The sequence below is a fragment of the Diadema antillarum genome, unplaced genomic scaffold, assembly GCF_040938485.1.
Source record: "Diadema antillarum isolate AM-2024a unplaced genomic scaffold, OU_Dant_1.0 scf00000134, whole genome shotgun sequence".
Taxonomy (NCBI): Eukaryota; Metazoa; Echinodermata; class Echinoidea; order Diadematoida; family Diadematidae; genus Diadema; species Diadema antillarum.
Genome location: NW_027271023.1, coordinates 4,279,934 through 4,306,782, shown reverse-complemented (window position 1 = coordinate 4,306,782; position 26,849 = coordinate 4,279,934). Strand labels below are relative to the sequence as shown.

General features: G+C 41.7%; 1 protein-coding gene across 1 annotated transcript in view; it reads right to left on the bottom strand.

Annotated features, from left to right (window-relative positions):
• Positions 1-26,168, bottom strand: part of LOC139720861 (uncharacterized) — a 28,035-nt gene extending 1,867 nt beyond the window's left edge. Inside the window, exons 1-15 of the mRNA XM_071632195.1 lie at positions 26,052-26,168; positions 13,710-14,122; positions 12,247-12,710; positions 9,764-9,996; positions 8,535-8,682; positions 7,341-8,305; positions 6,495-6,668; positions 5,707-5,823; positions 4,676-4,837; positions 3,995-4,152; positions 3,095-3,366; positions 2,120-2,321; positions 1,362-1,467; positions 817-931; positions 63-217 (exon numbers count right to left, since the gene is read on the bottom strand). Of these exons, the coding sequence (XP_071488296.1) occupies positions 63-217; positions 817-931; positions 1,362-1,467; positions 2,120-2,321; positions 3,095-3,366; positions 3,995-4,152; positions 4,676-4,837; positions 5,707-5,823; positions 6,495-6,668; positions 7,341-8,305; positions 8,535-8,682; positions 9,764-9,996; positions 12,247-12,710; positions 13,710-14,122; positions 26,052-26,120 (3,753 nt within the window). The 5' untranslated portion in view covers positions 26,121-26,168. The remainder of the gene's footprint in view (positions 1-62; positions 218-816; positions 932-1,361; positions 1,468-2,119; positions 2,322-3,094; positions 3,367-3,994; positions 4,153-4,675; positions 4,838-5,706; positions 5,824-6,494; positions 6,669-7,340; positions 8,306-8,534; positions 8,683-9,763; positions 9,997-12,246; positions 12,711-13,709; positions 14,123-26,051) is intronic.
• Between the last annotated feature and the right edge of the window lie 681 nt (positions 26,169-26,849).

The window sequence follows — 26,849 nt, the reverse complement described above, 5'->3', positions numbered from 1 at the left end:
TGCTTGCCAGAGACCAGACACACGAAGGTGAGGAATACTACCAACATTTCACACCCTTTTACCTCTGCTCCGTCGTAGTTGAACACGCCCACCACGCTGACCGGAACCACTTTGTTGACAGCTCTCCCCAGCGCCTTCCGTCCCAGGGCAAAGATGAGGGGAACATTCTGCTCGCTGGCCAGGGCACTGATGCGATCCATAGCTTCATCAAGGCCACCTGAGATGAGAAAAAGCAAGGAAATGAGGGGAAATGCTGTCGACTATAGACAACGCATACATGAATGACCGACAACAGAACCAACTTACAATGTTTCCACTAACCATACCCCAAATCACAATCTTCTAAAAAATTGGCAGAAGGTTCATTCCAGTTACAACAATTGACCCTAGGTTGCATTTTACTTTTTTGGAGTGGAAAAACAAAACAAAAAACACCAAACTTTTCAAACTAGTACATGACAAATATACACAGTTCCCCTGTTTATAGGAAGATATGCCTTGATAAGAATGGTTAGGCTAATTATGACGCCTGTAGCAGTGGCCTAAACAAAACAGAGCAGCAACAAAAAGTATGTCTTGGTATCTCTCAATCTGCAACTTATCAAAAACCCAATGACACTTTGCACTGGATAAGCGAACTTTGATACTCCTAAATTCCTCATCCAAATTCAATGAATATGTGCGTTTGTCCAAATTGTAGCAGTCAAAGTCACTGTGCACACATGAGTGATAACAGAAATCTATCTCAGCACTCCAGCTTGGGAAGGTGATGTGGAAATGCATGGAAGAAGGACTGAAGAAGCGACAGTTGAGCACCTTTGGACTGGATCCTCTCAAGGTTGGGGGACACGATGACACACTTGATTTTCTTGAGCTTCAGGTGCTTGGTGACCTCCCTCAGTCCCATCACCAGACGTCGTTTCATCTTGGCCTGTCATGGAGGGAAGGAAGATTCTAGATTAAAACACCCTCCTGGACAATAATGGAGAATAAAGTACCTACGAGAACCATTGTACTGAGGGAAATTTCAATAATGTAAAAGTCCTTGGGATAGCTTGTCAGAATCTTGTCTATCCTTGGAGTTCACTGGATTGATGCTCTGCTGACCTTCCAACATTCACAAATTTTGAACCATTTCTTTCCTTTGCTTAAAATTTTCAAACTAGTTTGAACTTGACAGCTTCTTTCTTTTAAAATGATGCGAGTTTGGATTTCTCTCAGACAGCCATTCAAGGCAGCAATCAAATGATGATTGGTAAGCAATAGTGGGACTGACAGCCATAGATCCATTCAAAACTTGCATTCATTTGTAGAGCTAACTGTCCCCAAATGTTGATAAATTTGACCTCTGATCATCATACCTTTGCTGGGTCCTTGTGGTACTGCCGGTCTTGGAATTTGACAAGAGTCTGAAGCAGTGTTGTGCAGCAGGCATCAATGTCTTTATCAAGTACTTGGTTGCAATATCTACACAATCAAGGAGAGAGTGAGAGAAAAGATCTTTAGTGCCCTGCTTGCTTTTAAACATGAAGAGAGTGCAGAAGAACAGAAAACATCAACTTATCAGTTTATGAAGATAGCTGTTACACACATGGAAAGAAAGTATTACTAAGCACACAAACATTTAATAGACTTAAAACAAATTACAGTATGCCTCAAGGGAGCTTTACATAATGCATGGCTCGCACATGCTCACATCATCACATGAATTCAGTACATATGTCATACCACAGCACAATCATTACTACAATTTTTTTCAATGTCCGAGTAAGTATCCACCCATTATCTTTTCTGTCCCATTGTGAGCTGTTGAAGTGCTATTTGCATTTGAAACATGTTGCAAGTGTATCTCTGGTTGTGGTGTGATGCTGTAAAAAAAAAAAAAAATCACTTTGGAACCTTCTGCCAACATGCCGAAAGAGTATCATTTTAGCATCCAACAATGTTTACCAACTTGCTTTTTACATGTCACCATCACTGGTTGACTCTGGGAATAAAGTTAAATGATGCAGAATGAAAATAAAAAGTGGGACTCAGTGGAGCCGGGCATTCCACTCAGGCAAGCTTTAGTTCCATTTGTAGCTAGACAACAAGTTCATCAGAGACCAAAGGGACTCACTCTCTGAACCGCCTGCTGTGGATCTTGGTGGCCACCTGGGCCGGGTTGGTGCGGTTCATTCCCGTGGCGGGACTGGAGAGCCCCGAGCTGAGCGGGGACCCGGGGGAGAGTGGACTCATGCTGAGTGGGGACATCTGGCTGAGGGGTGACAGGTCACTCTGGGAGGCATTGAAGGTCAGGAAAGAGCCGCGGTCACTTGGAGCTACATGTGAAGACATACAAGTAAACAAGAGCAGACAAATAAAAATACATTGTGTCCATCACAGAACTTCAAAATCATTACCAGCCAATGGTAGCAAAATCACATCCTACCAGCAGAGCTCTGTTCCAAGAAGCACATACACAATACATTTTGCACCGACGGCCAATGGGCGAATCTAGATATTCACCTAGTTGAAGTGGCTAATCAAATCATTCAGTGCTAGAGTACTAAGTGGGAACGGTGAATTGGTTAGGTTTTTTACCGGCTCATGAATAAACATCACATTCACAGGCATATACACCTTCAAAGATATCAGTTCATGTCGAGTCTTATTTCTTATTATGGCAGAGGTTTCCAGAGGAAATGGGTGCATTGTTGATTCAGGTGAACTACTATCAAATGCAGAATTATGTAAAATAAACAGATATGAATTTAACTCTAAATATATCAAAGTCTACAGACTAAATGCTTGCTCATCCTTAGAGGACTAAAAGACTCTGAACATGATAGACTCAAGCGAAATATACATGTACATTCTTCAAATTAGTCTACCTTTTGAGTAAAGTCCACTGGATTAAATGATGGTATTGACCATGTAGCAAAATCAAAACAAAAAAAAAGAAAAGAAAAGAAAATCTCAATGTGGGAGCAACAGTAGATATACAGTAATGGACTAAAGCCAAATCAGCCTTTCCCTTGTATCAGTAATCTTGGCTGTAGAGTTATTTTTTATTTTCTTGTTCTAAATTTGGAGGGATCTCTTTGGCACTCACCGTCCTGGGAGAGATTCTGGGAGAACCCTTGTGAGAATCCCTGAGAGAAGCCGTGAGAGAAACCCGAGGACAGGCCCTGGGAGAGGCCCATGTCGCCACCGTCCAGTCTCCCAGAGGACTGGCCATTGGCCCTCTGACCCTCTTCCTCTCCTTCCTCCTGGTCATCTTGTCGCTCCTCCTCCTCCTCCTCTTCCTCCTCATCCTCATCATCATCATCATCATCCTCGTCCTCATCCTCTTCATCACCATTGTCTCCATCATCAGCTGGCTCCCTGCAAAGTTTTGAATGTTAGAAGAAACAAATTCGAAATAATCCTCACATCTTCACATGAATTTCGTGTTATTGATGGCAACTGGGCAAGTACTGACACTAAAGGACACTTTTGCAAATCTATACATTTCTAATAAATCTATTCCGAATACTATAAAGCCAGATATGTTCGAGTGCATTTTAATTCTAGAATTTCACGAGAGCCAAGATTAATGAAATTAAACACATGCAAAAGTGCTTGTCTACACTATATGCATTGAATGCCAGTGGCACTTTGCGAAAATTCAATGCAACGAAAAAGGCCATGTGCTCAAATGTGTGAAAATTTCAAATTACAGTACACAGAAATAATGTTTTTGAATAGCTTTATTTCTGTGTGTTTCAGATGAACTGGGACCATATTTATGACAAGTTACACTTTAGGATCAGTGGAAAATGATGACCTTCAAAATGTAAACCCCACTAGGAGTCATCCTTGTTTTTCCATTACCCTCAAAACAGCATAAACAATGGGTCTTATCCTAGCAAGACACTGCTTACATGCACAATGAAATGGCAAGGGAAGCATAAGAGCAAAGTGTGAGGGTAAGACAACCCCCCAAGGGCAGAAACCATTATGACAGACTCACTCATCAGACAGACGACTCTCCTCCAGCGTTCTCAGCCGTTTCTTCTCCTCTCGCTCCTTCAGGATGACGCGCTTGAGGGCGCTGGGCTTTTTCTTGGCGGGCACTTCTCTCTCCTTCCCTCGCTTTATGGGAACATTCTTGTCTAGAGGGTTATGACCCTTTTCAGAGCCAAACAAAGAAAACAAAATCCAGTGATTTCTATTTTTCTTCTCTTTCTTTTTACTTTTCATCACATTACATTGATTCACAAAGCTGTATCACAAAGTATAACAGAACCCTTTGTTTTTTACAAACAGATTGCTGATCTTCAGCTTTTGCTTTTAGAAAATGCTCTTCTTGCCTTATAAACCAGTCCTACCCCAGCCTGGTCTCCACTCTGATGAGACCAAGCAAAACAAATCCTCAGTTTTAATGACAATTGTGGTTTCCTTCCTTTCCATGTTCTCCACCGTCATCTTGTCATAGTGCCACGAAATGCAATGGCCAGATGTCTTGACCATTGTGCCAAATGGTGCAAATGGTACATTGGATGAGCTAGCTTGCGACATGCACAACTGTTTAGATAACTCATCAGACCACGAAATCAAAGACTTTACGGTGTTATTATTTTTCTCCCACATGATCTGTATACCCTTATTGTTAAATTAAGTGAAGTGGGCCTACTCAACCACCTACATGTACCCTGGATTTGTCAATCATCTGTGTCCTGGGCTGGACATGGAGAGCAGGAGCCACGGGGGCCACAGTGGCCACTGTGGGTGCAAACTGGACATTCCTGATGTGGGAGGCTGGCATCCTCTGCCCCTGCTGCTGCTGCTTAGCCCGTATCTCCTGCTGTTGTTTCTAGGATGCAAAAGGGAGACAAAACGGGTGGTCTCATACGCCCCTCTTGACTTCATCTCAGTCGTATGATGACACAAACTCTCTTATCTTCAATTCATTGTTTATACAGCAGTCATGAAGTATTGATCGTAATGAAAGCATCAATGCTCAAGTTGACTTAAAAAAAGAAAAAATGTTAATCAATAAACTGGTAGACGTTCGCTGAAAATCTGACCGAAAGTAAAGAAGCTAAGGGATTTTCTAGTTTCACATGTTGTCACGAAATAATGACAGTGGCTGCAACCTCACTGGCAAATTAGATGCAATGTTGATGTCATCACCTCACAAGTATATACAATACAAATACAAATTTTCACAAAAATATATAAAAGCATTTTGAACTTTGTATCGCTTACATTATATCATAGTGGTGGTCCAACAAATTAACAACAATGCCTTCAAAGGGGAGAGGGGGATCTGATTGCGGAGTTAAACCAAAGGGATGATCATGAGCTGGTGACATCAACACCTCATCTCATTTGCATGTGTGATTATTTCAGAGTTCCATGAAAAAATGTGGGAGTATCAAGAAATCTCAAACATGTAATGGCACTGTCCCTAAGCTGCCTTCCTCGACGTGTATTTGGTGTCTTGACAGTGTCAACTTCTTCATCTCCTAAACTCTGTGACTCAACCCACGTGAAAGTGGATACACAGAATGAAATGTTTCGGTCTTATTCCATGTCAACTGACACTATCTGATCAAGCAAAAACTCTCTGAAGTAAAACGATGGTGGAGAATACGTTTCCTTAAACATGCCTTATAAACTCATTTTCATATAAGTATGTGGCAGAAAGATGGTAGAAATATACAGAGTCCATTGATCTACCTCCAGTGCTGCCAGCATATCCCCAAGGTCAAATTCAATGGGCATCTTTGTCCGTTTGCCTTGCTTCTTCATATTCTCCTGCAGCTGGCGCTGTTCTTCTGTGATTTCTGAGTACTCCTGTCAGAGCAGCATCACAAATATCAAGTGTGTGTGTGTGTGTGTTGGGGGAAGAAACAACATACAATAGAGTATGATTACACTGCATCACAACTGCACATACAATTGGTCCATCACTACAGTCTGCCGGGCAGATAATGCCCCCCACCTACCCCCCCCCCCCAAGTACTAGGGTTTAAGCTGAGCATCTTAGGAATTCAGATTTGCCAAAAAACAGAAAAGTATTGTCCCAACATAAGGTGTCTTTTGTGATGACACATGACATATCTTTGAAAACTGGTATTACATATGTCATACACTTAGTGAGTCTAATTTTTTTTGTGAATCGGGACTTCCCCACAATGTTGCAAAGTGATTAATTTGTGATTGTGGAGTACAGTTATGAAGACAGAAATGCACGCCTGCATGTCACATTCATGTTGGGATCAGAGTTAATATTTTTGTGTGTTGTTAACTTTGAGAATAGAACCTGACCAGCAAAATCCGGGGGAAATAAAAACCCAGTGAAATATATGGCATATAAAGTAATCATCCCAACAAAAAAATGAATAAATACAAAAACATATGATAGAAATAGACTGGCATACGAGAGAACAAAACGAAAATAAGTATACGCATAGTCCTAAAAAATATATGCATAAAACATTGTGCTCTTTCTGCTTTTCCCTAACCTTGGCTGCAGCTTGGGTGGCCATCATGGCTTTCTTGCGTCTTTTCCGTGCATTCCGTCCCTCCTTGATGGTACTCATGACGTTCTGGGGGCTGAGCAGCTCCTCGGGTTTGATGATGCTGCCAGACTCCACGCCCCCTTCCTTCTCATCTTCCTCACTGGAACTGTCGTTGGGCTGATGGCGTGTCGGAGAGAGAAGTTTGGGAACAAATAATGAGAGGTATGGAGATAATCTTTATCACTCATAAGATGATTTGGATGTGCCTTCCCTTTACAGAGACCTGCTATGAAAGTTTTATTACTACATTAGGCAAGAGTGTTTTGGGGTAGGGTTTTTTTTTGTGTGTGTGTGTATGTGTGTGTGAGTGTCAGTATTGAAATTAGTAAATTATTGGATGATACTGAAAGATACCAAGATTTATCTTGCTGTATGGACCTGATAACGGTTGCGACTTCACGACTACGATGTTAAGCTTGCATAAACAAGTAGCACTATGAATAATGGTATAGAAATCTATTATCAGCGACACAAACTTTGAGGCAAAGAGAGAAACAGGGTCACTGTGTTTTGCCTTCCGCACTAAGGATATGTTCAGCTACCAGTGCTGCAAACTTTTGTCACAGAGAATCACATACTGTTTGCCCGAACTACTCATTTGTGGGATAAAAGGAGAGGTCACTGTTGCTGGACTAATCTTATTTACATTATTTCCAAATGCAGAGTAATCTCTTACATAATACTATGCCATCATACTGTAACACACACCTTATTTTCATACACTGGTGTATCATTGCCAAACACCATATAAATACAACTATCAGCCATTATGAAAAAAAAAAATCATACCTTTGTCGGTGCTCGTTGCTGAAGCACAGAGCTGTAGCTAATGGGGCGTTCACCTGGACCTTTTCCAAAGGGTCCTCCAGGACTGCCCATTGGCAGTCCTGGGTACTCGTCCATGTCCTGCAGCTGAGGAGGCTTGGCTGACACAGTCACACTGACCATCTTGGTCTTCTCCCCCTCCAGATCAGCGTCTTTCTTGCCCTTGTTCCGTTTCTGTTTCCTCTTCTTGGAGCCTTCTTCCGCTGCTGGCTGCTTCTGCATCGGGAGAGGGGACTGCATCCTCTGGTATTGCTGCTGATGCTGCTGCTGATGCTGCTGATGCTGATGCTGCTGATGCTGCTGCTGCTGCTGCTGCTGCTGTTGTTGGTGCTGGTGGTGATGGACTTGCATGGGAGTTGGGAACGGGTACACGGCTTGCCTCGGTGGGTACGCCACACCTACCATTGGTGGAGGTGGCTGCGGATGGACGACCCGCGGCTGGGTCAGCGCGCTTGCGTAGCTCATTCCAACGCCTGGCGATCGGAACCCGGGCACGACGGGCTGGACGGGTAAGCCACGGCCCCTTGGGGCCATGTTCATTGGCCTGGGCGGGGCACCCTGGGGGAGAATGGTAGGAGGGGGTTGGGGGAAGACGCCCATCTCTGATGGTAAGTCCTTGTGGGGTACCAGCGGATGAGGCGATGCCCTTGCATTCATGATGATGCTGCTGTACGAGGGTTTGACTGGCTGAGGAGGATAGTTGGTTCCCATGGTAACCTGACCAGTGGAGGTCTGCTGGGCATGCAGTGGACTGTAGTAACCACTGTCACTGTCATGAGGGGTGCACTCCGGCTCCGACTCGCTGGAACTGGACGTGTCCCTGCCCGTCTGGTTGCCCTGGGACTTCTTGTTGGTCTTCATTCTCACCTTGGAGGAAGGATTGCTGGTCTTGTCCGATAACGGCTTGTTAGCAATTGCTTCTGGAAAGTCTGTGAAAGGGTACACATAGTCACAAAGATGGTTAATGAGAACAATTACTTCATTCTACCATTCTACTCATATACGATTTGTTCTCCTTGAAATACATAATAAATGACAAGGGTTAGCCTTGCTTACTTAAATAGCAAGAAACGTAATCAATTTTGCAGTATAACAAATGAGGCATTATTTTTTTTTTCACTCTCAAGTTGCATACCATGATGATAATGACTTTCTTACCTGTTTGAGCACAGGCTTCGGCAAAGACGACAGTCTTAGGCTTGGGCTTTGGCATCTCTGGGGCAGGTGGTGTGTATGTCTCATAGTGATTTCGTACTTTCTTCCTGCGGTTGCCATATCTAGAGTCCTTTGGTCTTGGACCATTGTACTGTAAACAAGAGAGAAAGTGGTGCTCAACATTATAGACCTGCACTTCACCTTTATAGTCCATTATCCATCCTACTATGTAACATGTGGGATGATCAATTTCCTTTCATAAATGATCATACGAAGTTAAGTATGTTAAGTTTCACAAAGGGTAATGACAATCACAGATCAATTTGTGAACTGTACATATTCTAAGTAGTTTTGAATGAAGTACGCACATGATGTTTTCCCTCCTGCATAAATGCACAGTAATTGTACATTCCTATTTCATGATGTCCTATTTGTACATGGTTGACTGGTACAAGGTTTGTTTGTTTTTTTACTCTGCTTCCTCCTATGACTGCTTTATCACAGACACAATTCACTTTTTCCTATCCTTCATGTTTCATTACCTTAACGGTCATGAAATTAATGGAGCTCCAAACAGACCTTTCACCCTTCAGACATTTAAAAAAGATGGCAGCACCTTTTAGCAATGGTCTACCAATTCTAAACAAAATATTCTTTAGTGGTGGCAATGGAGAAAACCACATTTGTATACTACACAAACAAAAATTTCCACACAATTAAAACTTGTTTGCATTCAGTCCAGTTATATTATATTTTCATGTTCTTACATATTCTGTAAACATGTTACTGACTATAAAAAAAAAATGACTACTAAGCAAAAAATGTTTTCTCAAAAGTGAGTAATTTTTGCAACTTTCTCAAGAGAACTGTTATCTGCAACATTAACAACACATCAAAGTATTACAGCCCCCTCCATTATGTACATAATGTATGTAGGGCTTGCCTACGCAAAACACAATTTTGCAGTCAGCAACTCCTGTACATCTATGCACAGAGCTGTGTTTCTTGAATGTGAACCTAACAGTTTGCTAAACTGTCAACATAAAGAGAGTAGAGAATGTGCCAGAGATACACGAGGCACAAATTGTACATACATCTTAAACTGATCTCTATGAATTATCCATAACAATGGATACAATCTATGGACTTCTGACCTTATGATCTCAAGAATTGTACTCTAGTAAATCCCCTAGATGATTTCAGCACCGACGTTTAAACCATCCTGGTCTTACCTCATGGTAGACGCCGGGGTAGCCTCCATACCCTCCTGGGCCATACTGATTGTGTGCAGCCGAGGGTGGGGGTGTGTCCAACTGGGAGGGGGGCTGGGCAGTAGACATGTCCATCCTACCCATGGCAGGTACCGGGTGGAGAGGGGGCCGGTGGTACTGGTAGGAGCCGGAGTGCTGCGACGGAGGGGTCATCATGTGCGGGGGAAAAGGGCTGTGCGTACCAGGTACAGCACCTGCACAAGTAGAACACAATGGCAATGAGATTGAGATGGAGCAAACATTGATTAATTCTGTAATCCTTTGTTCTAAATAAATAAATAAATAAAAAAAAAAAATAACTCTCAAGCAATACTAAGTCATGAATTCAGCAGCCAGGAGCATGTTGTTGTTGCAGCTGTCTAATATGTAACACATTCTGACAAATAGTAATCTATTGCAAACCATTAGCTACATCTGAAGAAAATTCACATCTACACTGTATGCGTACCTCCTTTTTTCTGACATTCTTGCAGTCTACTAATAGTACCTCTGCATATCTTGTCTTTTGTTTAAAGGGACTGTACAGTACTGGTTGAGGTGGGGATTCATGTTTTGAACATTCCTGAGTGAGATAATGAGAAACCTCTTATGAAATATGAAAGAGCATGTAATTTCAAGAAGGATTCAACATTTATTTGATGAAAATTGGTTTTCAAATGGCTGAGATATTAAAAAAAAAGTGATAATAATAAAAGGCGACAGGCCACACCTTTTATTAGGATCTCTTTGTTTCACCTTGTTTAAATTGGATATCTCAGCCATTTCAAAACCAATTTTCATCAAATAAATTTTTGATACCCCTTAGAATTGCATGCTCTTTGACATCTCATAGAGTGGTTTCTGAATATCTCGCAAAACGTTAAAAAAGCTAAATCCTCACCTCAACCACAACTGTACACATCCTTTAGTCTCCTACAACTATGACACTCCATTACAATGAAACAAAAATGACTTTCTGCCATATCATATCATTTTCTCTTTACTGAGATGTAGTGCAGTATCCTAGATCTGTGAGCCTTGATAGATCATTTCAATTTTACATTGAAAGTAAAATGTCACACATTGTACTGGATCAGAAGAACTATTACAAAAGGTGAACGGGCATTTTAAACACACTGTGCATACGTAATTTAGCAATTACTTACTACAAAGCCAAGATACTGATGTAAATGTTATGCATTCTTAACTTGTCAGTTGCTCCACTTACTGATCTTTTCATTCATTTTCTAACCTCCCCTTTTTTTTTGGGGGGGGGGGGGGGTGGGTGGGGGAGGAATTGCAATCCATCTGATCTTGTGAATGGACAAGGAGGCCTGGGTAACTTCATCTTAGGACAGTCAACAAAAATTCAAAGTTCTGATGGCTGAGAAATTTTAACATATAGTAAAAGAGGAGCCATGCTAACAGTGATCATGCAATGAAATAGATGTGTGATGTCACTTCCAACTAGTGACTTGCATATTTTGTCTAAACCACAAAGTAGCTCAGAGGTACAAAGGTTTGCTATGAAAGCTTTAAAAAAAAAAAAAAAAAGCTCTACAAAGCGTACGGACTGTAGCTGATAATGACAGAGCACTCATCTCACAAGGAAGGCACTAGTCAAGACGCTTCCTTCCCTTGCAGCCGATACAGTGACAGCCAATTGCCTCACTGACATATGACATGGTTTGGCCTACAGGGATACATGCCAGAATGGGGTTTAAAGACACCCATGTTTGATAAAGCGAGATACATCAATGTTTTACTCATATTCTTAATAGCTGAGGGTACCTCATTAGCAAAAAGGTTTAATAGCCAGAGTAATTATAGCAGTAAGGATAGAGGTGGAGAAAATTTGCCGTCTTTTTTTATATATATATATTATCATAAATTTGTACAGTTTGGTATTTATGACATCAACCTTGCCCACTTCATGCAGACCAATCAGAATCAAATGCAATTCACATGACACAAAATCGCCAAGGCGGCTTTCACTTTGACAGGAAGGAAGAGGGTGTACGTAATAGAGGCATTGGTTCTGTAAATAGGTGTAGACAGAGGAAGGTGTATTGGTACAATTGTAGATCTGGGAAAGCAATCCATACAAAATGGAACCAAAGGGCAGTCAAATCACATTAATTGCAGATTTCTGCATTGACTTTGGACATCACGATCAGATTTTAGAGTGTTTAATTGAGACTAAGGACTGAAACTCGTTTTGTTCTTCTGTCTTTGGGGGGGGGATGGCAATTTAGATCTGTGTTCTATGGGTATTTCACATTCTTCACACTTGAAAATCATTCTCACTTTTGGAATGCGTGAATCGCAGGCACCTGTGACCAGATCAGATAGTCATTTGCTTCTCACATGTCCAATTCACAGTATGCACAAGTTCTAGTTCAGAATAATATACATGTACATGCTATGTTTTGTAGATGGGTCTAAATTGTACATTTTTTACTCACCAGAAGTGGTGGGTTGATGGGGCATCATAGATGGAGTGACAGGAGACGGAGCATGATGGGGAGGCAAGGGGGTTGGGGGAGGAGGCGGTGCCTGCTCGTAGTGGCCACCCTGCTGGTACACAGCCTGCTGGTATGGGGTGGTCGTGCTGCTGTGCTGCTGGTTGGCCGGCGGCGGCATCTGGTATCCCTGGTGCAAGGGGTAGTAGTCTGGGTTCTGCTGGTGGGAGAGCTGCGCCGCTGGTGGCTGGTGTCCCTGAGGGTAGGTGGGTGCCTGCTGGCCAAGGGACGAGTGGTGAGCTGGAGGGTTGGGACAACTGGTTGCCACCGACTGCGTCCCTTGTGGCAGTGATGGCACGTGCTGCTGTTGCTGCTGGTGTTGATGGTGATTCTGGGTCACAGCGGCGTCTTGCGGTGTGCCCGAATATCCCACCCAGCTCTCCGTAGATGGAGCTGCACCAGTAGAACTACATGTGCATCAAATAGTAACCAAAACACAGAGGGAGAGATCAGATATTTGAACAGGTTGTATGAACAAAACAAGTAACTGCACACACACACACAAAAAATGAAAACATTTAATTTTGTAGTGGCAGGTGGTTGCTCTTCATTTTCATGGCAGTTGTCTATCACAAATACAAAATACTGGAACACACATTGTTCCTCTCACACAGAACCATCACAATATCTCTGCTCTGTTATTTGGGGGCTAAAAAAAAAAAGAAGAAGCAGCAAGTGAAAATTCATTCAGATGTATTTATAGTTAAATAGTGTTTCCAGACTGGACCACACATATTGTACATGAATGTCCAGTTTTGAGCAGAAACACCCATATTACATTCTACATAACATAGCACCAATGTCAGTGCAAATGGTGGATTTTAAAGAACAGGCATATCTGTCACTTGCTGATTTTGTCAAGGTATATGAAGGGCAGATTATTTGACACTGCATGTAAATATTTCATTAATTTATGTAAGTGTTGTTAGTTGCCTTTTGCTTGATTACAACTTGCTTTTGATTTAACTAATACACTGAATTTCCAGATTTTTTTTTCTCAAAAAAAAAAGAAGAAAAAACAAAAACAAAACAAAACACAGGCCTGCCTGCCTGCCTGCCTGAAATTCCACTATCACAAGCATTCATCACTTGATGAGTTATTGCTGGAATACATCTTACATTCATGTTTACGATGGCTGTGGTAAGTAAACAATTTATCTGCCTAATGATGGCATAACTATTTTATATTCCTGCATCAAAACATTCATGACATCTACAGCAAAGTAAGTGCGGTGTGACACACAAATGTATGATTATCAGCATTACTTTTTATGTACATGAATACAGCACTTCATTATTATCAGAACAGTCAAATGAAATAGAGTGATCCTCATAAAGTAATTCATATCTGTACGATCACACACATAAAATTGTGAACACATTACTGTGCTTTTTTCACAACTTACCTATCCTGGACGAATGGATAGCAAGTTGTGATGTAGCGTGGTAGTTCTGTCAGTGGCACCTTTTTCCCGTTCATGGTGGTCAAGGTACCACTTTGGTACACCCCTCCTCCACCCCCTTGCTGATGAGGAGGGGCCTTTGAGCCCTGTAGACCGCCACCGTGGTACATCCCCGGGCCCGAGGGAACCCCCTGTCCCTGCTGGACCCCTGGCCCTGGCATGGGCACATTCTGCATAACAGTGGGCTGCTGATGCACTGGGTGCTGGTGACCATTCTGTGGGTGGTGCTGGGCAAAGTGCTGCTGGGAAGTGGAGTTGTAGTACATGGTCGTCACACCTGAAGTCTGGGGCGGGGTGGCATAGGGGTGGGACTTCCCTGGTATAAAGGGGTCCACCTCTGCTGAAAGCCTGGTGGCCTGCATGAGAGAGAGAGAGACAGAGAGAGAGAGAGAGAGAGTCACTAACATTTGATAGAAATATGTACATGCCATACCAAATGGCAGTCATCACTTGAATCTATGTTGTTATCCCAGGCTCTTTGGCCCAAATTCACGAAGGTGGTACAATTGAAACCATGGTTTAAATCATGGACAATTTGTCTGGAGCGCCAAGTGTCCATGGCCTATTTTGTTACAAAATCAGTCATTTTGTCGACAAAATGACAACAGTTTGTCAACAAAATGGACATTTTGTTGACGAAATGCCTGATTTCGTAACGAAATAGGCCTTGCGACACTTGGCGCTCCATACAAATTGTCCATGGTTTAAACCATGGTTTCAATTGTACCACCTTCATGAATTTGGGACTTCCGCTTTGTGGTATGTACACCTTCGAAACATCACAAATTTGATTTCAAGATGGCAATTGAAATAATTCAATTCCTATGTACATCTATAATACAATGTGCCTGTACTGCATTTTGCCATTGACTACCACTCCCATCTTAGCTTTGAAAATGAAAGATTTCTTACATGTCATTTTGTATGTTCACCTCTCTCTAAGATTCTTCTTTTATATTAAAAAAAAAATCATTATTCAATGTCAACCAACAATTGCTGAGATGACACAAGAATGTTATTATAAACCGATCTATTTAAAGAGGCACAGGCATAACAATTTTCTTGCATGCCGCATACAGCATACTCCATACTGAACATTTCCAATGCCAGTTTACTTCTCACTAAATCATGCATCATGCCGAATCAAATTCAGCAAATGCCAAACAGACTAAACCTTTCTGACAGTTTTGACCACAGCAGGATTCTGCTTGTAATGAGCCCGTTTCCATGATGCATTCAAGGCACACTTCCTCATAAAAGGTCACCTACGGCAATCCTGTACAAGCCTGCCTGCCTGCCCAAGAGTCTGCCCGAGGCCTGCCTAACTAAACAAGAGAACCGATGTGTGTCTGTGCATGTGTGCATGTGTGTGTGCATGGTGTATGTGTCTGTGCTCACAAGCAGATTCACACGACAGGAACGGAATAACAAGAAGCAGATGAAATGGATCGTGTAGCTCCAGCATCATCGCTGGACAAGTGCCAGAAACATTCACAGTTGTGAATGTATCCCTGAAAAGGGAGACTAACCTACATGATGTCACATCAGTTGCCAGACAACTCTGTCATCCTACGTGATTGCCCATCATCTTTTTAAGGTATGGGAATGAAGAACTGATCAAAAAAACATCAGATAGTCCCTAAAACTTCCAATTTCAGCATTAACACACAAAAAAAAATGTATACGTGCTTCTAAATCAGTTTTACAATGTTTCTGCACTGTAATAACTCAAGAGAAAACATACAATCTTGTATACTTGAACAGGATCATTATTTCTCTAATAGGTCTACAGGGAGTGAAAGAGGAAGGATAATACTTTTGTAAAAGTGGATATTTTTGCGCGACTAATTTTTCGCGCTCGGCGGGGTAAGAAGAGTTTCGCGTGTTTCTAATTCCGCGGAATCAAGGCATCAACTACTGGAACATAAGGGAAGCAAAAATATTCGCATGCTTTTATATTGCGGTAGTTTCGGGTTGCGCAAAATGAGGGAAAATTTCAACACCGCAAAAATTTCCACTTTTACAGTAGTATGATAAACCCTGTCATTCAGAGATTTTCTAATTTTTACAAAATATTATTGATATAGACTGTAGCATGTATGTACTTATACAAATGTAGTTGCTCAGAGCTTTCAAACGGAAAACTTGAAATGCTGTTACACCATGCCTTTAAGGTCCATTACAACAGTAGACTAGTTTCACTGATATTTGGTCTGAGCTCAACAAAGGCTTGGCCCTGTCTAGTTGCTAATGTATATCATATACAGAGTGACCTAATTTTGTACATACAAGTGTATGTAAAATGTAACTACTGGAGTGTACCACACAACCTAGCTACAGTCACACAAGGAACAACATAATGGTGTCCAACTTGGTTTATCACTTTTTGTAAAAATAACTGTAGGTCTGGCTTAGGCTGTGAAGCCATAAATTTTAAGATAACCAGGACAGGAAGAACTTTACACTGTTTACCATGTTTACCATGTTTTAGTGCACATACTGACTGTGTATGGCAGAGAAGCAGCTCATACATGTAGCAAATTTTTCAAACCTATTAGACAAAAAGTTTCAATTTTTTCTCTTACAAATCATACTGATTCATTCATTCAAGTGTATGGCACAGCGTGCCTGGTTGATAACATTTGCTGACTATTGCAGCTAGTCACCTGGGGCGAACCACAAGGGGTCGGCATCATTTGCCCGTTTTCTTGTGCAGGTGGGTAGGGGGACTACTTCACCAGGTTGGCACCCTGCTCTTTGCAATGAATGAATGAAGTGGGATCTTTAACGACGTGCCTGTGTCGTGGCTAACACACACATGGGACCTCCATTTAATGTCCTGTCCGAGGGACAGAGTGTTTTGCCTCTTACTAGAGGGGACGGAATGCTTACACACAACATTGCTCAGTGCGACTCACGAATCAAACCCGCTACTCTTGGATGTGAAAGTAGACACGCTAGTACCAACTGAGCCATATCCCAGCCCTTGCCTCCAAAGTACCTGGATTACAGGCGCACGCCACAACGCCTGGCCATTATACTGATATTCAGTTCAGTTCAGTTCAGTTCGTTTATTCATTTCTACGATAAAAACAAACAAACATGCAATGCATACAGCTGTACATACATAAATACAAAGCATACAATAATTGATAAGAATGTATAACATAATAAATATAACAAATTAACAGAATAACGCACTTAGATATTTAACTGAGGAATACAGCCTTTGTTAAAATTAGATGTGAAATGAAAAAAGAGAACTTGGAGGAAAGCTTTAGAAGCCTTGTGAGGATGCAAGTTCTCTTAAACCTTCTAATGAGGTAATTTTACTATACATTAAAAAAAAAAGGAAAAATATTTTTAAAAAAAAGAAAAAAAAGCTGTACATATCAGGCAAGGACAGGGACAGCTTGACCACAATGCATGTTACAGAGTATTGTACACTGTACATCTAATTTGAATCTCTACCATTTTTGGCACCTTTTCCTTCCATGGTTATACTAAAGTATGTATCACTAATTATGAAATCATGATGAGATGTACACGTATAGTATAATAATGTAGCTCTTGACAACAAAGCTTACATTTCTTGTATGTGCAGGTCACAATGTAACATTTCAAAGAAATACACACATACATGTACATGCACAGTTAACCCCAGGGCGCTCCTTGTACACAGTTATACTGTGGGAGCACCCTGAGTCAAAAGAGTGCTATCTCTGTACGTTGAAAAAGAAACACAAATTTTCGCGCCACTATAAGTTTCGTATTTTACCAGCAACAGGCTTATCACATGTACGTTTCTTACCTTATTCATACGATACGTTCACTTGCTAATTTCCACATTGATCCCATGTAGTTTAAAAAAAAACGTTTTTCTACGAGTTAAATCTCCACACCTCCCGTTCATTCTTTGGCTTTTGATGCAACCTTTACGTGGCACTTTGCGCATTGGCGATATGAATACGCATGAGAGTCGCGATGATTTTAGCCTTTGAACAAGGCCCTTTCGCTGCGTGCTGTGTAGTGGCGAGCGAAAGGGTTCAAGTGAAACGCGCCCACACTAGCAGAGAGCGATCGGGCGCCACACGATGTCGCGCAGCAAGAGTGCCTGGTCACAAAGGCTACAGTGCTACCGACTCGCGCAAGCGCAGAGGTTTCAAATCCCGTCTTCCTGAGCAGTTGTCAATCTCGGAGATCCCTGCTGACCGAATCATTTAAAGTCATCAATTTAGACAGAAATGGACTATTAACGGACTACTACGTTCCCCGTATCCTCTTGTCAATAAGTGGGATACATCGGTAAGTATTCAAATTGACGCATTTTTTAGTATTTAAGGTGAAATTTTACCGCGATACTCCGCATTCCTAGATAAAAAATCCTACAATGCCCAGCCCCAACGCATAGCGTTGGGGCTGGTCGCAGTTAATGTACAGTGTACAGTACACAACACAAAGCAAACATGTACATGTACATGTACACATGTACATGTACACATGTAGGTACACATATTGTGCCTTTCCATTAAATTTGCAATGAATTGGCTATGAATGTCTGGGATAAAAGAGTGCATTGACTGAACAACTACACATTTGTACATGTTTTTTATACAATAATGTATGCACAGATCAAACCACAACGAAGTACTGCATTCCCAGGCTGCACAAATGCATATACCACTTTAATATGGGCTACTAGGAGTTCACTCCAGTCTTTTACTGTCTGTATACGTACATGTACTATACACTCAATCCACAACAGCTGCTGTAGGCTCATTCAAACCCAGTCTTAAAGGGGATGGCTAGTAACTGATCAGTGGGAATCAGTGGGAATGCTGGGGGATGATTGTTACAATCCTTGTGGGATTCATTTAAGAGTACATTATATATTGTATCAATTGTTGTGTGAAAATTATTTGCTTCAGAATGGTCTTAGACCCCGTTTACAGTGCGGGGCTGGGCCGAGCCGCGGCCGAGCCGCGGCCGAGCCCAGCCTCAATTGCGAGGCCAGGCCCCGCAATTTTGTCCGTTTACACTGCTGGGCTCGGCCGCGCTTTTAATTCAAACCTTTCAATATTTTGTCGTAGTGGCGCTCTGCTCGTAAACAAATGCAATTTGGTATTGTCTGGTTTTCAGACCCTTTGCCAAATGAATTCCGTGGCGACGAAGTCGCCGTTCAGGCAAAGGCCTTTGCCGAAGGAAAAAATCCTTTGCAGGACAAAACCACCTTAAACTATACTATTTTTCGACGTTGAGGGGGTTAATATCCTGAACAGCGAAATAGTACAGGCAGAGGGTTTGGAAGCCAGACTAAAATTGGCCGCGCATTTGGCCCAGTTTACGTTTACACTGAGAAAAGGCCGGGCTCGGCCGCGGCTCGGCCGCGGCCAAGACCACCTCCAGAGCGAGGCCAACTGCGAGGCCAATTTTGGCCCCGCATTTGGCCTTTTGCGCGTTTAAACGTCGTACACTGAAGCGGGGCTGGGCACGGGCGTGGCCGAGCCGCGGCCGAGCCTCGCACTGTAAACGGGGTCTTATATTCAAGTAATGTGCAATTGAATGTTTCCAGGTTAGCATGCCTGTACAGTGACGGGGCGATCGTTAACGGCCTGTTAACGATCGCCCCGACACTACAGGCATGCTAACCTGGAAACATTGAACTGCACATTACTTGAATATGAGACCATTCTGAAGCAAATAATTTTCACACAACAATAGATCGATATATAATGTACTCTTAAATGAATCCCACAAGGATTGTAACAATCATCCCCCAGCATTCCCACTGATTCCCACTGATCAGTTACTAGCCATCCCCTTTAACTGTGCACCATATACAGCTGTATGATACAAAATTATCATAATATTATACTTTGAAACACATGTACTGTATGCTTACAAGTAACCGGGTACATGAACATTGTAAGCCTTTCTTAATATCCTTATACAGTAATCTGTAATTGCCTCTAAGACTACACCCTTTCTCCATTTTACATGTAAAAGGTTATGGTGGATTTTGATGATGCTTTCAACTCCACTTCTGGTACCCACTACACCTAAGCCCTCCCCCCCCCCCCCAACCAAAACAACAACAATAACAACAACAACAACCCAAAAAACAAGGAAAAGTAGAAATTACGCGGTGCGTAATATGTATGTCCCCGCCGGAAGTAGCATTTAGTAGCAATATGCACAATATAGGTAAAAAGATGAAGGTCAAAGGTCAAAGAAGTCAAAGGTCAAAATTCTATGTAGAAGTTTTGAAGCCCTCACCTAGTGCCATCACATAAAGCAAACGGAATCGAAATCGGGTTAGAAATGGCGAAGGAGTAGCATTTTGTAGGCAATGTGCAATATAGGTCAAAAATCAAGGTCAAAGGTCAAAGAAGTCAAAGGTCAAAATTCTGTGTCGAAGTTTTGAAGCCCTCACCTAGTGCCATCACTTAAAGCAAACGGAATTGAAATCGGGTTACAAATGGCAAAGGAGTAGCATTTTGTAGCAAAATGTACAATATAGGTCAAAAATCAAGGTCAAAGGTCAAAGAAGTCAAAGGTCAAAATTCTGTGTAGAAGTTTTGAAGCCCTCACCTAGTGCCATCACATAAAGCAAACGGAATCAAAATCGGGTTAGAAATGGCGAAGGAGTAGCATTTTGTAGGCAATGTGCAATATAGGTCAAAAATCAAGGTCAAAGGTCAAAGAAGTCAAAGGTCAAAATTCTGTGTAGAAGTTTTGAAGCCCTCACCTAGTGCCATCACTTAAAGCAAACGGAATTGAAATCGGGTTACAAATGGCGAAGGAGTAGCATTTTGTAGCAAAATGTACAATATAGGTAAAAAATCAAGGTCAAAGGTCAAAGAAGTCAAAGGTCAAAATTCTGTGTAGAAGTTTTGAAGCCCTCACCTAGTGCCATCATATAAAGCAAACGGAATCAAAATCGGGTTAGAAATGGCGAAGGAGTAGCATTTTGAAGCAAAATGTACAATATAGGTCAAAGGTCAAGGTCAAAGGTCACAATTGAAATTCTGTATAGAAGTTTCAAAGCTCCCATGTAGTGCTATCATATAAAGCAAACAGAATCAAAATTGGGTTAGAAATGGCGAAGGAGTAGCATTTTGAACGTTTTGATCACACACGGACGCACACACGGACGGACACACGGACGGACGGACGGACAGACGGACACACGGACACACGGACACACACACGTACGGAGCCCGTTTCATAGTCCCCTGCTCGAACTCGTTCGGCGGGGACAAAAACTCAACAACAAATATGAAGTGTGTTATGTACATGTATATTATCAGAAATGGATGCATTAGATGTTGATGATATTGCACATGAGACAAGGCACATCATCCAGTATGTAGATATCAGGAAAATGATAGCACATCACTACAGTACATGCACAGCATAATTATGTGGTACAACTGTGTGGCACCACTATGATAAAAAGAGATCAGTGTACATTGTACATCAATCCGGTATTCTCCAACCACTCCCTGCGTGCACAGTGAACAACATTAATTTGATTGGCCTACCATTTCCATAACAACACGCATCACCTCACTGCACTGGAAGGTTTGCTAAAAATAGTGCTAAAATCATCCTGAACAAAGTGCATTATGCACAAATTAATTTATAATGCGAAAAACCAACCACTGTAACTGTACTGGTACTTCCATGAAGCTTTGCCATGTAGGCCTATGTAAATTACAGCACAAGCTGCAATCTACTAGTAGACTTACAATGTACATTGTACATTTCTATCCACTAAAAATTTGATTCAAAAGCCTTGTCTGCCTTTATGGCTGAAGGACTGACAGTGTACAACTGTACATCTATGGTTTTATTCCACGACAGACACGGCTGGCTGTATGTCAGCAGACGCCACCCTTACAAATGTAGCGGTGCTTCATGTCTGTCTCCATCTGCCTTGTAAAGTGAATCGAAAGAGGTAGCATCACCCTGTAACCACAATAAAGTGTGTTATCACGGCACGTACTGCCAGCAGGTCATGTGACTCACCTGGCCATATCCTGTGACAAGAAATTAGCCTTAATGAATGGAGGAAAGCTGTTACAGTGGGTGTTTCATGCAACCATGGTAGAGAAGCAGGATCAATGTCACTGGGCCAAAGAAAAACAACCATAACTCACAGAAAAAACACCCAAATTGATCCAAATTAACAAAGATACAAACCCTGTAAGAAAAATCAATTTAAGAAGAACTAATCCTTGTGGAGTGTTTTTCTTGATCTGTGAGTTGCAAATGCTTCAAGTTGACCAGCATGATATTTCAAAGCTTCACTCAAGACTCACAATTTTTTCACCACACATTCAATAACTATCCCTCTCGGAGGAATCTGCGCCTTTGATTTCTTTAAAAAAACAAATACACACACACACACACAAAAAAAAAAAAAACCCAGGTAATTACAGTATGACACCATACAAATGCTGTGAATCATCACCATCATCATCATCGTCATCATCATCATCATCAAGACAAGACATTACATAGTCTTCTTAACTTTTAAGGAACTTTGTACTCATCTCTGAGGTATTTTGCATTTCAAAAAAAAGGCCTCTATTGTTGTACATGTAAGGTCATTCACAGTTTACGTTGTTTTGTTTTATTTTCCTATTACAATAGCAACCTTATGCAACTCCTCTACATTCCTTGGTACAGTATACTATGCACAGTGGCTTGAGTCATTACAACACCAAGCTGCAACTGTCTGAGAGTAAAAGAACAAACAAAAAAATTATGGCAAATTTTGCAATGCATACAAATGAACTTGCATTAAAAAAAAGAAAAATGTACATTGTACTAATCACAAGAAGTCTAGTGTGAAACATGAACACATGTAATGGATGTACTGTGTACAATTTGCCATTTAGACTTGATGTACATTTTTCTTGAAACAGGACAAACACGTACACTGTAGCTACAATTGTATATGATTTATACAAAGGAATTACAGTGTATGCTCTCCTTAGTTCTGAGAAAAGCACACATACACACACGTACAGTGGTACACGTACAACATAGTGACTATTGATAGTACAGTACTTGTACATGTACAAAAATGTAGCACTCGCTCGCCTGGGAAGGGGCTCGCCTGGGAAGGGCTCCCGGGGAAAGCTTTTTACCCAATTGTGTTGGCAACCACGAAGTGGGAAGGTCGGCAAATACAATGTACAAGTACATAGTGTATGCTACATAAATCAGGGTGCTACATAAGCACTTGCCCGATTGCCCGGGGCAAGTGAAAATCAAATTCGAGCAAGTGGTTTTAAGCAATGAGAACAAATGCTTGCCCAAATTGGGCATTGGAAAAAAGTTTTGAAGGCACCTTTTTTTTTTCACTTATTCCCCCAATATAACCACAAAGTCAACCACATAAAAGCCCAAGAATAATGGCTGTTTAGTGATGCAACACACTTTACATTTATTTCAGCAACTTTCCAACACTTACGTGAAGAAGCCCAAATGCAATGCAACACCAACACTTGTTAGACCAAGTTTGTATTGTCTATAAGCATGCAAATCCAATGTGTGCTGTTTATGCAAGTGATTTAAGCTCATGACTTACACATTCTTATGATTTTCTGAATCATTTCTTTATATTTTGGACATTCTTTTCGGGCAAGTGAAATTAAGAGTTGGGCAAGTGTTTCATAGTAAATTTGAAAGTCTGCTTGCCCGACCGGGCAAGTGGTAAATTAAAGTTACAGCTGTACAATTTGTATGTAGCACCCTGATAAATGTAAGAAATACATTGTAGGCAGTGCTTTTACATGTTTACAGAATACCAATTGAGCAAACAACACACTGTACACATCTACTGTACACTGAAACTTGGTGATGAACACATTTTTCAAATTCCTTGATAAAATTCCTTTTTTGATCAGGGCCTTTTGTTCTCTGACTGTGACAAACATACAATGTATGCACAGTCAAACTGGTCTTAGCAACCATCTGCCATATACGATTTTATAACTAAAAATACTTCCCTCTAAGATGAAAAATCTTGACACTATCTGATAACAGATCTGATTTAAATTCATGTCAGTAATTGGATATAAGCTATGAAGTGTTTCCTGTGATTTGGGTGCAATTTGGTTCTGTGGAACTTGAGATATCTACATGTACATGTAGATTGAACGTTAGTTGCATACAGTACATTTTATTCAACACACTCTTTTGAGTCTTATTTCCATCCAATGTACCCTACTTGGAAAAGACAAGACATAGTTGAATTTCATAAGACAATGTATACAGTCTGGATCTGGATGTATAAACACCATGCAAGGTCCTACTGGGTATACAATCCTGTAAATGCATCCGCTATCAGTAGAGAGTGGGCGCAGGGGTGTTTTAAAGCATTGATCATGTTAATACAATGTATATAAAGCCGAAAGGGATCTGTCGACAGCCTTCTTGAAGGAGTTGGTAAAAGGTGAGTTTACATTGTACTTGAGTACAATGCTCTCACTTACATGTATGTGGTTCCAATTGATTATTGTACATGTAGGTGGGAAATTAAACAGAAAAATCTGTCTGTTCGGAGTTTTATATCATTTTTTTTTTACTGTGTTGATGGTGCTCTGGTATAGGAAAGCGATTCCATGGCCAGGGACATATCTTGTAGATCTAGATTCTAGTCTTCACGGAACAATCATGATCCACCGGCAGATCCAGGAATTCCATACAAAGGGGAGACATCTTTGCAAAATTAAAGGGGTCGCACGCATTCCCACATTTTTTCTTTTTATTTCTTTTGTTTTAACCAAAAATAAAGAGGGGGCACGTGCCCAGTGCGCCCCCTCTGGATCCCCCAGTGTGATCACCCATCCACCGCCACAGTTCATGCAAACAAACCACACAGGTGAGGCTTTTGTGCGTTTGTGTGGGTGTGCATGTGGTAGCTGCCTGTAAATCGGTAACTGTGTAGACAGTGCTAACAGACAGATCGGTATAACATTTTTGCGGATTCTGTTTTTGTGGGGGGTTTTTTGTCATTACATACTGTATTTCACAGAGTAATTTCTCCCAGGACAATGAACAAATGCCCTCTGCAAATAGGCTAATTAGTGATCCCCTCCTCGAAGATGAGTTTCTAAATTTTTAAGGTTTTATGACAAACAAATGCATGTTGATTTGTGTTGATTCATGATACCCTCAACATGACTTTTGCGGTGAAACAAATATCTAGAAACATCCTACATATACAGTAGATCTACATGTACATGTACACAGTGTATATTTTAAAATAATTTTAATTCTATTTTTCTTCAGATTACTTGGATACGCCCACAAAAAAAACTTCCAAACCAAGATTCTGGTTGTGACCTCATCTGTCAATCATTGCTAAAGTTACTAATGTTAGATCTACAAAAGACATTGGAATGCACTCTCCAGCCTCCCCGAGACCGAGGATGCGTGTAACTGGCATAACAACAACAAATTCCCTTGCCACATCTTTTGTTACAAATCACTGAAACATGCAAGTTTATGCCGAGTCGTTCGGGCTGGTCGCAGTTTTTGGTTAGCTTAGGAAATTAGGGGCTTGTGTGCTGAAGGTAGAAGCCTAAAATGATTTAGCCCCTATTACCCAGGTGAGCCCTGCCCTTCGTAGTTTTATGCACAGCACGCACAGGTGACAGGGCCCAGCACGCAGTCATCAAACAAAAATTAGCCGGGGTCCTCAAGACTGCGAAAAATCATTAAATAGTGAATGGTTGGACTTGTCTTGGATATCAAACAGTTGCTTAACACCTCCTCAACACCTCACTCAGCTCAACAGTGACGAGCTGACACTCTTTCGAGTCTTGATCTTTGTTATTCACTGAACTATGTCTAACGTTAATGACCTGTTAAATATCTTGCACGTGTATTCCAAAATGCACTGTCTGTGGTGACACAGTCTGTACATGTGGGTAATTACATGTAAATTTACTAATTTCACTGTAATCTTGTTAGACTTTTGACTGACGTCTGTAACTTACTGTAAATTTCCTAAAAATACGTTTATAAATTTTACTAGATCTAGTCTAGCTAGATTTTAACTGATGTTGGCGGCTGCGGCGAGGACACCATTCACAGCCTTTCAAGGTGTGTGAAGAACATAGCCATAGGTTTGTAGGTAGGCTCTCATAAACCAAGCGTGAGTGCGTATGACATGACCGTGGTGATGGGATCCGAACGAAAATAGAAAATGATTCATGGATAGCACTGCACGAAACGATATGGACGGGACGTCAACAAAATACGTACCTGCTGCTGCTGCAGCGATTTCTGATAAAACTGCGTGGTCGTTGATCTACTCACTCCACCCTCCGTCATCTTTCTTTGGCACTATCATATTTCTTTCATCCGAAAGCTTGGCATCCATTCACACCTGTTCTTCCAGACGGCTATTCTCAAACTTTTTTGCCTACATTTTACACAGTCCCTCTTTCAAAAGTAGTTTCTCAAGATATCACTCAGGGTCGTTCACGTTGGGTGTATTTTTGTGTCAATGATGTCGCAGCAGTATGAGTTCGCGGATCAGCGAGCGAAAGTCACTTGAACTGCACGCGGAACGAGGCATGCAGCTCGCATGCAGCCAGCGAAACGGGATCGGGAAAGGATGAGCTTCGTGTATGGGAATGACGAGGTACATGCCAGTACAGTGTACGCAGAATGCACTGTATCATGTCCGCGAGAAGGAACACCTCGCTTCTGCTTCTATTACACGATTTTTGTGTGTGCCTAGTGGGCAGAGTGCCTTATGTACGGCACTGGGGCAGGGGAGGGGAAGGAAAGGGGAGGGGAGGGGAGGGGGAGGCAGGGGCAATGATCAGATCCTGAGACGGGGGCAGTCCCCCCCGCCCCACAAAGAAATTGGAGGAAAGCATATCCCCCTCCCAAATAATTCCCGAGATGTGGACTATTTTCTTGCTTTGTTGCAACCCCCCCCCCCCAAAAAAAAAAAAAATGTCCAAATATTTCACCCAAAGTATGCACCGATTGCTGAATTTCAATTCTGAAAACGATCTCCCTCGCGTGGGAGGGGATACCCCCTACCACACG